The 12,563-nt window shown below is 40.4% G+C and overlaps 2 protein-coding genes and 1 long non-coding RNA gene across 3 annotated transcripts in view; all 3 read left to right on the forward strand.

Annotated features, from left to right (window-relative positions):
- LOC306835073 (NLR family CARD domain-containing protein 3-like) overlaps positions 1–12,563 on the forward strand; it is a 276,939-nt gene that overhangs the window by 171,646 nt on the left and 92,730 nt on the right. The window lies entirely within an intron of this gene.
- On the forward strand, positions 2,752–3,527 carry LOC306835083. The gene is made up of 3 exons (XR_013780577.1): positions 2,752–2,798; positions 2,878–2,967; positions 3,515–3,527. It is a non-coding gene; the product is annotated as an uncharacterized lncRNA (long non-coding RNA).
- On the forward strand, positions 3,737–11,781 carry LOC306835122 (butyrophilin-like protein 1; the record flags this gene model as incomplete). The annotated part of the gene is made up of 5 exons (XM_079361551.1): positions 3,737–3,847; positions 4,151–4,432; positions 4,520–4,639; positions 11,188–11,300; positions 11,734–11,781. The coding sequence occupies exons 1-5, from the start codon at positions 3,817–3,819 to the stop codon at positions 11,779–11,781; spliced, it is 594 nt and encodes a 197-aa protein (XP_079217677.1). The 5' UTR covers positions 3,737–3,816.

The following is a 12,563-nucleotide window of genomic DNA, read 5'->3' on the forward strand; positions in this document are numbered from 1 at the left end:
TGAAGCTGGAGGTCAAGCCTGTGGGATGACAGACCCCTGGTCAGTGTTTGTTGGGTCTTGAAGCTGGAGGTCAGCCCTGTGGATGACAGACCCTGGTCAGTTGTTTGTTGTTGGGTCTGAAGCTGGAGGTCAGCCTGTGGATGACAGACCCTGGTCAGTGTTTGTTGGGTCTGAAGCTGGAGGTCAGCCTGTGGATGACAGACCCTGGTCAGTGTTTGTTGGGTCTGAAGCTGGAGGTCAGCTGTGGATGACAGACCCTGGTCAGTGTTTGTTGGGTCTGAAGCTGGAGGTCAGCCTGTGGATGACAGACCCTGGTCAGTGTTTGTTGGGTCTGAAGCTGGAGGTCAGCCTGTGGATGACAGACCCTGGTCAGTGTTTGTTGGGTCTGAAGCTGGAGGTCAGCCTGTGGATGACAGACCCTGGTCAGTGTTTGTTGGTCTGAAGCTGGAGGTCAGCCTGTGGATGACAGACCCTGGTCAGTGTTTGTTGGGTCTGAAGCTGGAGGTCAGCCTGTGGATGACAGACCCTGGTCAGTGTTTGTTGGGTCTGAAGCTGGAGGTCAGCCTGTGGATGACAGACCCTGGTCAGTGTTTGTTGGGTCTGAAGCTGGAGGTCAGCCTGTGGATGACAGACCCTGGTCAGTGTTTGTTGGGTCTGAAGCTGGAGGTCAGCCTGTGGATGACAGACCCTGGTCAGTGTTTGTTGGGTCTGAAGCTGGAGGTCAGCCTGTGGATGACAGACCCTGGTCAGTGTTTGTTGGGTCTGAAGCTGGAGGTCAGCCTGTGGATGACAGACCCTGGTCAGTGTTTGTTGGGTCTGAAGCTGGAGGTCAGCCTGTGGATGACAGACCCTGGTCAGTGTTTGTTGGGTCTGAAGCTGGAGGTCAGCCTGTGGATGACAGACCCTGGTCAGTGTTTGTTGGGTCTGAAGCTGGAGGTCAGCCTGTGGATGACAGACCCTGGTCAGTGTTTGTTGGGTCTGAAGCTGGAGGTCAGCCTGTGGATGACAGACCCTGGTCAGTGTTTGTTGGGTCTGAAGCTGGAGGTCAGCCTGTGGATGACAGACCCTGGTCAGTGTTTGTTGGGTCTGAAGCTGGAGGTCAGCCTGTGGATGACAGACCCTGGTCAGTGTTTGTTGGGTCTGAAGCTGGAGGTCAGCCTGTGGATGACAGACCCTGGTCAGTGTTTGTTGGGTCTGAAGCTGGAGGTCAGCCTGTGGATGACAGACCCTGGTCAGTGTTTGTTGGGTCTGAAGCTGGAGGTCAGCCTGTGGATGACAGACCCTGGTCAGTGTTTGTTGGGTCTGAAGCTGGAGGTCAGCCTGTGGATGACAGACCCTGGTCAGTGTTTGTTGGGTCTGAAGCTGGAGGTCAGCCTGTGGATGACAGACCCTGGTCAGTGTTTGTTGGGTCTGAAGCTGGAGGTCAGCCTGTGGATGACAGACCCTGGTCAGTGTTTGTTGGGTCTGAAGCTGGAGGTCAGCCTGTGGATGACAGACCCTGGTCAGTGTTTGTTGGGTCTGAAGCTGGAGGTCAGCCTGTGGATGACAGACCCTGGTCAGTGTTTGTTGGGTCTGAAGCTGGAGGTCAGCCTGTGGATGACAGACCCTGGTCAGTGTTTGTTGGGTCTGAAGCTGGAGGTCAGCCTGTGGATGACAGACCCTGGTCAGTGTTTGTTGGGTCTGAAGCTGGAGGTCAGCCTGTGGATGACAGACCCTGGTCAGTGTTTGTTGGGTCTGAAGCTGGAGGTCAGCCTGTGGATGACAGACCCTGGTCAGTGTTTGTTGGGTCTGAAGCTGGAGGTCAGCCTGTGGATGACAGACCCTGGTCAGTGTTTGTTGGGTCTGAAGCTGGAGGTCAGCCTGTGGATGACAGACCCTGGTCAGTGTTTGTTGGGTCTGAAGCTGGAGGTCAGCCTGTGGATGACAGACCCTGGTCAGTGTTTGTTGGGTCTGAAGCTGGAGGTCAGCCTGTGGATGACAGACCCTGGTCAGTGTTTGTTGGGTCTGAAGCTGGAGGTCAGCCTGTGGATGACAGACCCTGGTCAGTGTTTGTTGGGTCTGAAGCTGGAGGTCAGCCTGTGGATGACAGACCCTGGTCAGTGTTTGTTGGGTCTGAAGCTGGAGGTCAGCCTGTGGATGACAGACCCTGGTCAGTGTTTGTTGGGTCTGAAGCTGGAGGTCAGCCTGTGGATGACAGACCCTGGTCAGTGTTTGTTGGGTCTGAAGCTGGAGGTCAGCCTGTGGATGACAGACCCTGGTCAGTGTTTGTTGGGTCTGAAGCTGGAGGTCAGCCTGTGGATGACAGACCCTGGTCAGTGTTTGTTGGGTCTGAAGCTGGAGGTCAGCCTGTGGATGACAGACCCTGGTCAGTGTTTGTTGGGTCTGAAGCTGGAGGTCAGCCTGTGGATGACAGACCCTGGTCAGTGTTTGTTGGGTCTGAAGCTGAGGTCAGCCTGTGGATGACAGACCCTGGTCAGTGTTTGTTGGGTCTGAAGCTGGAGGTCAGCCTGTGGATGACAGACCCTGGTCAGTGTTTGTTGGGTCTGAAGCTGGAGGTCAGCCTGTGGATGACAGACCCTGGTCAGTGTTTGTTGGTACAGCATGGATGGAGGCTCTGTGCTGGTTGGTGTAAAGCAGCACTCAGGAAGTGTAATCATTAACTTTCTATGGGGTCAGAGTACACTAGCTTTGATAGCAGAGTCATAGAAACACAAATCTTTTACTGAACAGTCAATGAAGACATGAGCAGCTGTCCCAGATCAGGATTCAGCGGCTCATGTTCACAGTCACAGCTGAAGGTAAGTCCTTAGACTAAGAGCTTCAGGTTACCTTGTTGAACTGTTCTGTGTTTAGTGAAAGAAACGATTGTTTGTTTAGATCTGAAGATGTCTCGTCGCTGGACTGGACCCACCCATGAACGTGGTCTCAGTTCTCTGGCTGTGCTCCTCCTGCTGACACACTGTGCAGGTAACCACTGAAGCTTCTAGAAACAAACTGTCGGTGTTTGAAACAAGGTGACGTCACACACCGCTCTGTGGACTAGTTGTTTTACTGGTTCCATGTTGGACCAGCTCCGGCTGTCCTGACTGTCAGGAGAGGCGTGTCGAACCGTCCACCAGTAATGAGACAGTGACTAACTGGACCACGGCTGTGTTCACTGTTGAAACCACAGCTCCTTCAGTCAGTCAGGGCTGCACTTTAATAATCAGACATGTGGACACGCCTGATTGACGTGTAGTTTCCATCTAAAGGCTGATGTTTCACTCTTTGACATGTGTTAGATATATAATGAAGAAGATGCCTCGGTGTGGATGTGTGTGTCTCTGCAGGAGAATGTTTTAATATCAGATCTTCTTTAAAGACAGTGAAGATAAAGAAAGCCTTCTGTGCTCACAGCTGACAGTATAATCACACTGTGTTAGTCACTGCTGTGTGTCCAAACATGTGAACCTCTGTTTTCAGACACTCAGACTTAAAAACGTCCCAACATGAAGATTGTGGTTTTTCCTCACAGGAGAGATGATTGGCTCCTCTGAACCAATCCTGGCTCTGATTGGCGATGACATCATATTGCCTTGTCGCCTGAAACCTGGCTCTGATGTTGTTGCGAGGACTTTGGAGTGGTCTCGACTTGACCTGAATCCCCGGTTTGTCCACGTGAGACGTGATGGCGTGGAGCTGCTGGTCAGACAGAATCCGTCTTATGTGGGACGAACGTCTTTGTCCACAGACAAACTGCAGCATGGAGACATTTCACTGTCCCTCTCTAAGGTCAAACTCTCTGATGAGGGAAAGTACAACTGCCTCATTCCAGACATGGCATCGTCGGAGGTTGATCTTGTTGTTGGTAAGTTGACTTTTACAAGTGTTCATGAGGAGAGCAGCAGACTTCATCAGTGTGTCTGCTTTCACTGTGAGAGAGACATGAGGTCACTTTACTGTTGAAACACCACGAACATCTGGTCTCTGAGAAGAAGTGTTATAAAAACCTCACTGTGGCTATAAATGAGCTGCTGCTCTGTAAGGCTTCATCTGGAGCCTGCTGGTGATGAGTGTGCACCGTGAGCTGGTGAGAGAGTCAGCTGTGGGATTTATACTGGTGGAATAACTTTACTTTTACTGTATAACAGAAGGTGTTAATGTGTCCCAGGTGCCGTGTCTGCTCCTGTGATTATCATGGAGGAGATAACACCTGACGGGGTGGTGTTACAGTGTGAGTCTGCAGGCTGGTTTCCAGAGCCTGAGCTGCTGTGGCTGGACAGTGAGGGAAAGCTCCTCTCTGCTGGATCTACAGAGAGCGTCAGAGCTCCTGGTGATCTCTACACTGTGAGCAGCAGAGTGACTGTGGAGAGGAGAGACAACAACATGTTCACCTGTAGAGTCACACAGAACATCATAAGCCAGACCAGAGATGCACACGTACAACTTTCAGGTGGACCACTCATGTCCTCTCCTCCTGTTTCCACTGTCACAAGCTGCAGTCAGTGTTTCACACATGTTTTCATGTTTGTCATTTCAGACCAGCTGTTCACGTCACCACGTCACTGTGCTGTTTCCATCACCGTGGTCGTGTCTTTGGGCCTGCTACTTCTCACAGTCTTATCTCTTCTTCTTTGGAAAGGTTACCACACGAAAGCAGGTGAGTTCATGTCTGTCTCTTCACTTTCTAGATTCTGGGATTCTTCCTAGATCTAGTTGGGCTGACCTTAGTGCACCACACGGTTCTGAACCAAAGTCCAGGACAGGAGCTGGACTTGGTGGGTCACCTCAATCAGACTTCAGGTTGCTGAGAGGAAGGCTCTGACTGCTGTGTGAGCAGTTCTGTTATTGAGACACACTCACATGCACAAACAGGAGCTAGGAGAGGTGTCAGAGGGAGGTTGGTCAGGTTGGGTCGACTCACCACACGACTTATTCTGCAAAATAAGACTGAAGACAAATGATGACTGAAAAAGATTCCTTCCATTTGTTATGAAAACACCTCTGCACCTCTTTGGCTCTTACACTCGTTTGGGTGAGTGGTGCTACAAGCCTTCTTGTTATAGTTTGATCTCAGCAGTTGCCTTGGTAACGTCTTATTGTTATAACCTCTGCTCTACAGCTGCTGATGCTCACCATATTACTGTGAGTCACTTATCAGAGTACAGATGGGAACCATGAGTCGATTTGTGACGGCCTCATGATTCATCTCTAAGCCGTGTAAGCCAGATGATGATAGCCGCTACGTAAATAGCGTCATATGATAGCAGCTAACTGCTAACAGCTTACTGCTAACAGCTAACAGCTTACTGCTAACTGCTAACAGCTAACAGCTAACAGCTAACAGCTAACTGTAATAAATTCAACAAAGGAGAAAAACGCTACACAAACAAAACCAACGAAGAAGACATCCAGCAGTTCATCTCCTCTGTCACTGTCATGTGACTCTTTATTACAAGAACTCAATCCAGCTTTGTTTCAGAGAAGGCTGTGAGCGGCGAGGACAAATACACACGCAAACAATCAGCTGTGTTACAGTCAAAGGTTTAAACACGCCAGAGTTTTATTTGCCGACGTAACACAGTAAGTGAGGATTCTTTCAACCAATCAGCGGGCTGCGGTGTTTAGCTCCACCTTTTCCGGTCGGCTCCACATTCTTGGCACTCCAACGGAAGGGTCCCAAAAAGTGGGACGGTACAGATCGGTTATTTGGGAATCTTTCCCGGGATTAGTCTCTGGAAACGCTGAAAAATGCGCGCTGTATTGAGACGAACTGAGCCGGTCCACTCGGTGGAAACAGGGCTTAACATGAACATAGTATTCATGAGTGTTTGATGTTAAAGTCAGACTTAATAACATGTACAACATATATTCATGGAAACGCTCCTATGGGTCGTATTACCTGACAGACGACCTCTACGGTTGTACAGGCTGGAGGACTTGTTGGGTATTATGGACATTTAACAAAAAAGAATAAAGTCATGAACTAAATGAAATCAGGCTATGTGAGTGATTGTAGCCAATCAGAGAGCAGCTCGGAGCCTGTATCAACATGATGATGATCCCTTCAAGCATTTTCCTCTGCCACAGACCACATGACTTCACACTCAATCTGTTCAGGGTCCTGATATTTAAAGACTAAGCGAAGATGATGATGAGGACGTTCAGACCTGAGCGACAAACTAAACCAATCAGATCGTTTGAACAGACAGTTCCTTATTAGTGAAACTTCACAAGGTGCTGCACGTTTTGTCATTTTGAAACAGGCAGCGGATATGATCAAACTAAACATAAAGACATCACAGTCGTTACAACTTTAGTCCTGTTCAATGTTCAACTTTAACCTCCAAATAATCAATGATTTATATTTAATGTGCCTCAGTCCTCCGTCGAACTGATGTTGAAGTCAGACTTAATAACATGAACATATATTCAGAGTGTTTGATGTTAAAGTCAGACTTAATAACATGAACATATATTCAGAGTGATGTTAAAGTCAGACTTAATAACATGAACATATATTCATGATGTTAAAGTCAGACTTAATAACATGAACATATATTCAGAGTGATGTTAAAGTCAGACTTAATAACATGAACATATATTCAGAGTGATGTTAAAGTCAGACTTAATAACATGAACATATATTCAGAGTGATGTTAAAGTCAGACTTAATAACATGAACATATATTCATGATGTTAAAGTCAGACTTAATAACATGAACATATATTCATGATGTTAAAGTCAGACTTAATAACATGAACATATATTCAGAGTGATGTTAAAGTCAGACTTAATAACATGAACATATATTCATGATGTTAAAGTCAGACTTAATAACATGAACATATATTCAGAGTGATGTTAAAGTCAGACTTAATAACATGAACATATATTCATGATGTTAAAGTCAGACTTAATAACATGAACATATATTCATGATGTTAAAGTCAGACTTAATAACATGAACATATATTCAGAGTGATGTTAAAGTCAGACTTAATAACATGAACATATATTCATGATGTTAAAGTCAGACTTAATAACATGAACATATATTCAGAGTGTGTGATGTTAAAGTCAGACTTAATAACATGAACATATATTCAGAGTGTGTGATGTTAAAGTCAGACTTAACAACATGAACATATATTCATGATGTTAAAGTCAGACTTAATAACATGAACATATATTCATGATGTTAAAGTCAGACTTGATAACATGAACATATATTCAGAGTGTTTGATGTTAAAGTCAGACTTAATAACATGAACATATATTCAGAGTGATGTTAAAGTCAGACTTAATAACATGAACATATATTCAGAGTGTTTGATGTTAAAGTCAGACTTAATAACATGAACATATATTCAGAGTGATGTTAAAGTCAGACTTAATAACATGAACATATATTCATGATGTTAAAGTCAGACTTAATAACATGAACATACATTCAGAGTCTGTGATGTTAAAGTCAGACTTAATAACATGAACATATATTCATGATGTTAAAGTCAGACTTAATAACATGAACATATATTCAGAGTCTGTGATGTTAAAGTCAGACTTAATAACATGAACATATATTCAGAGTGATGTTAAAGTCAGACTTAATAACATGAACATATATTCATGATGTTAAAGTCAGACTTAATAACATGAACATATATTCATGATGTTAAAGTCAGACTTAATAACATGAACATATATTCATGATGTTAAAGTCAGACTTAATAACATGAACATATATTCAGAGTGATGTTAAAGTCAGACTTAATAACATGAACATATATTCATGATGTTAAAGTCAGACTTGATAACATGAACATATATTCATGATGTTAAAGTCAGACTTAATAACATGAACATATATTCAGAGTGATGTTAAAGTCAGACTTAATAACATGAACATATATTCATGATGTTAAAGTCAGACTTGATAACATGAACATATATTCATGATGTTAAAGTCAGACTTAATAACATGAACATATATTCAGAGTGATGTTAAAGTCAGACTTAATAACATGAACATATATTTATGAGTGTTTGATGTTAAAGTCAGACTTAATAACATGAACATATATTCATGATGTTAAAGTCAGACTTAATAACATGAACATATATTCATGATGTTAAAGTCAGACTTGATAACATGAACATATATTCAGAGTGATGTTAAAGTCAGACTTAATAACATGAACATATATTCATGATGTTAAAGTCAGACTTAATAACATGAACATATATTCATGATGTTAAAGTCAGACTTAATAACATGAACATATATTCATGATGTTAAAGTCAGACTTAATAACATGAACATATATTCAGAGTGATGTTAAAGTCAGACTTAATAACATGAACATATATTCATGATGTTAAAGTCAGACTTAATAACATGAACATATATTCATGATGTTAAAGTCAGACTTAATAACATGAACATATATTCATGATGTTAAAGTCAGACTTAATAACATGAACATATATTCATGATGTTAAAGTCAGACTTAATAACATGAACATATATTCAGAGTGTGGGATGTTAAAGTCAGACTTAATAACATGAACATATATTCATGATGTTAAAGTCAGACTTAATAACATGAACATATATTCATGATGTTAAAGTCAGACTTAATAACATGAACATATATTCATGAGTGTTTGATGTTAAAGTCAGACTTAATAACATGAACATATATTCATGATGTTAAAGTCAGACTTTATAACATGAACATATATTCAGAGTGTTTGATGTTAAAGTCAGACTTAATAACATGAACATATATTCAGAGTGTTTGATGTTAAAGTCAGACTTAATAACATGAACATATATTCATGATGTTAAAGTCAGACTTAATAACATGAACATATATTCATGATGTTAAAGTCAGACTTAATAACATGAACATATATTCAGAGTGTTTGATGTTAAAGTCAGACTTAATAACATGAACATATATTCATGATGTTAAAGTCAGACTTGATAACATGAACATATATTCATGATGTTAAAGTCAGACTTGATAACATGAACATATATTCATGATGTTAAAGTCAGACTTGATAACATGAACATATATTCAGAGTGATGTTAAAGTCAGACTTAATAACATGAACATATATTCATGATGTTAAAGTCAGACTTAATAACATGAACATATATTCAGAGTGATGTTAAAGTCAGACTTAATAACATGAACATATATTCAGAGTGTTTGATGTTAAAGTCAGACTTAATAACATGAACATATATTCAGAGTGATGTTAAAGTCAGACTTAATAACATGAACATATATTCAGAGTGTGTGATGTTAAAGTCAGACTTAATAACATGAACATATATTCAGAGTGTTTGATGTTAAAGTCAGACTTAATAACATGAACATATATTCAGAGTGATGTTAAAGTCAGACTTAATAACATGAACATATATTCATGATGTTAAAGTCAGACTTAATAACATGAACATATATTCATGATGTTAAAGTCAGACTTAATAACATGAACATATATTCATGATGTTAAAGTCAGACTTAATAACATGAACATATATTCAGAGTGTGTGATGTTAAAGTCAGACTTAATAACATGAACATATATTCAGAGTGTGTGATGTTAAAGTCAGACTTAATAACATGAACATATATTCAGAGTGATGTTAAAGTCAGACTTAATAACATGAACATATATTCAGAGTGTGTGATGTTAAAGTCAGACTTAACAACATGAACATATATTCATGATGTTAAAGTCAGACTTAATAACATGAACATATATTCAGAGTGTTTGATGTTAAAGTCAGACTTAATAACATGAACATATATTCATGATGTTAAAGTCAGACTTAATAACATGAACATATATTCATGATGTTAAAGTCAGACTTAATAACATGAACATGTATTCAGAGTGATGTTAAAGTCAGACTTAATAACATGAACATATATTCAGAGTGATGTTAAAGTCAGACTTAATAACATGAACATATATTCATGATGTTAAAGTCAGACTTGATGACATGAACATATATTCAGAGTGTTTGATGTTAAAGTCAGACTTAATAACATGAACATATATTCAGAGTGATGTTAAAGTCAGACTTAATAACATGAACATATATTCATGATGTTAAAGTCAGACTTAATAACATGAACATATATTCAGAGTGTGTGATGTTAAAGTCAGACTTAATAACATGAACATATATTCAGAGTGATGTTAAAGTCAGACTTAATAACATGAACATATATTCATGATGTTAAAGTCAGACTTGATGACATGAACATATATTCAGAGTGTTTGATGTTAAAGTCAGACTTAATAACATGAACATATATTCAGAGTGTGTGATGTTAAAGTCAGACTTAATAACATGAACATATATTCAGAGTGTGTGATGTTAAAGTCAGACTTAATAACATGAACATATATTCAGAGTGATGTTAAAGTCAGACTTAATAACATGAACATATATTCATGATGTTAAAGTCAGACTTGATGACATGAACATATATTCAGAGTGTGTGATGTTAAAGTCAGACTTAATAACATGAACATATATTCAGAGTGATGTTAAAGTCAGACTTAATAACATGAACATATATTCATGATGTTAAAGTCAGACTTAATAACATGAACATATATTCATGATGTTAAAGTCAGACTTAATAACATGAACATATATTCAGAGTGATGTTAAAGTCAGACTTAATAACATGAACATATATTCATGATGTTAAAGTCAGACTTAATAACATGAACATATATTCATGATGTTAAAGTCAGACTTAATAACATGAACATATATTCATGATGTTAAAGTCAGACTTAATAACATGAACATATATTCAGAGTCTGTGATGTTAAAGTCAGACTTAATAACATGAACATATATTCAGAGTGATGTTAAAGTCAGACTTAATAACATGAACATATATTCATGATGTTAAAGTCAGACTTAATAACATGAACATATATTCAGAGTCTGTGATGTTAAAGTCAGACTTAATAACATGAACATATATTCAGAGTGATGTTAAAGTCAGACTTAATAACATGAACATATATTCAGAGTGATGTTAAAGTCAGACTTGATAACATGAACATATATTCATGAGTGTTTGATGTTAAAGTCAGACTTAATAACATGAACATATATTCAGAGTGATGTTAAAGCTCCTCTTCCTGTTTGTGTTCAGATGAGCAGAAACAGCAGGAACAGGAAAGTGATGGAGAAGCAGAAGCACTTTGGGATGAAGAAGAAGCAAAGCTTGATGAAGACGTGAAGGAGAAACAGAAAGAAGATGAAGACGTACAGCTTGTGATCAGTGCACTGACTGAACAGGAGGAAGAACTACAGACTGTCAGAGACACTCAGAGGTCAGAGCTGGACAAGCTGCAGGAAGAGTTGAAGAAGAATGAGAGAATACTCACAAAGAAAAGAGAGAAACACAAAATACACTCAAATGACAAAATGCTAGAACTATTGGAGGTCAATGCAGAGTTAAACAAAACAGTTCCAAACCATGAGAATATTTTAAAGAGAACAGAGGAAAGATTAGAGAAAACAAGAGACATGATAACAAGAATGAGAGACATGAAGGAGAGAGGAGAACGACACATGAAAGACATGAACCATCGTGTTGAGGAGATAAAGAAAGAGAGAGAGCAGAAGAAGAGGAAGGAGCAACAGACAAACACACTGAATGCATCGTTAAACACAACCTGATGTGACCTCCTCACAGACTGCACTCAGCTGTCAGGTGGAATCTGACTTCAGTCAGTACAAGTAAAGATGATAGCAGCTACGCAGCCATGGATGGGGTCGAGCGTGTTTTAGGAGGGAAACGGACAAAGAGCTCGAAAGAGAACTGCAAAACACCTGTAAAATAGTTAAGTAACATATTAGTCTACAGAAGCCCAAAATGTCAAACTAAGCATAAAGGCCAAGCCAAATGAGACTATGGAACAATGCCTCACTACAAGTGCCTTGCTCATGGACTTGTTGGGCAGACAAGGGCACCGTACATGTAACACCCTCCTTTAGTCATGACTCAGGGAGACTGTAGTCAAGAGCAGAGGAAAGAATAGAGTATTTCTTTTCAAAGAAAAATACAAAACTTAATGTGACAAAAAATAGTCCAAACTAAATCAAACCCTCCGAGGTGAAAAAACATGAGGAGATACAGGCGACATCTACGAACACTCAACATTCGACAATGAACTGACAGACAAGAAGAGGGAAAGAACTGTTCTCCCTGAAATCCTTTATATGTGCTACATCAAGGCAAGCCCTTAACTGTGATGGCACTTCATCTGCAAACAAAGGGCAAAAAGTGACATGTTCCCTCCAGAACCTGGAGCTGTGAAGCAGCACATATTGAGAGTCCATGTATGTACAGAGTATGAGTACAGGAAGCCATTACTCTGCAGGATCCACAGCTGGATCCTCTGCAAAACAGATACTTCACTCAGATGGCGTGCTGGAACCAGTGACCACAGAGGTCGTCCCAGTCAGAAGCCTTCCTTGAGTCGGTCCCATGTAAGTGTAGATCTGACAGCTCTCCTGGGAGGG

The sequence above is a fragment of the Symphodus melops genome (assembly GCF_947650265.1).
Source record: "Symphodus melops genome assembly, chromosome: 14".
NCBI lineage: Eukaryota > Metazoa > Chordata > Actinopteri > Labriformes > Labridae > Symphodus > Symphodus melops.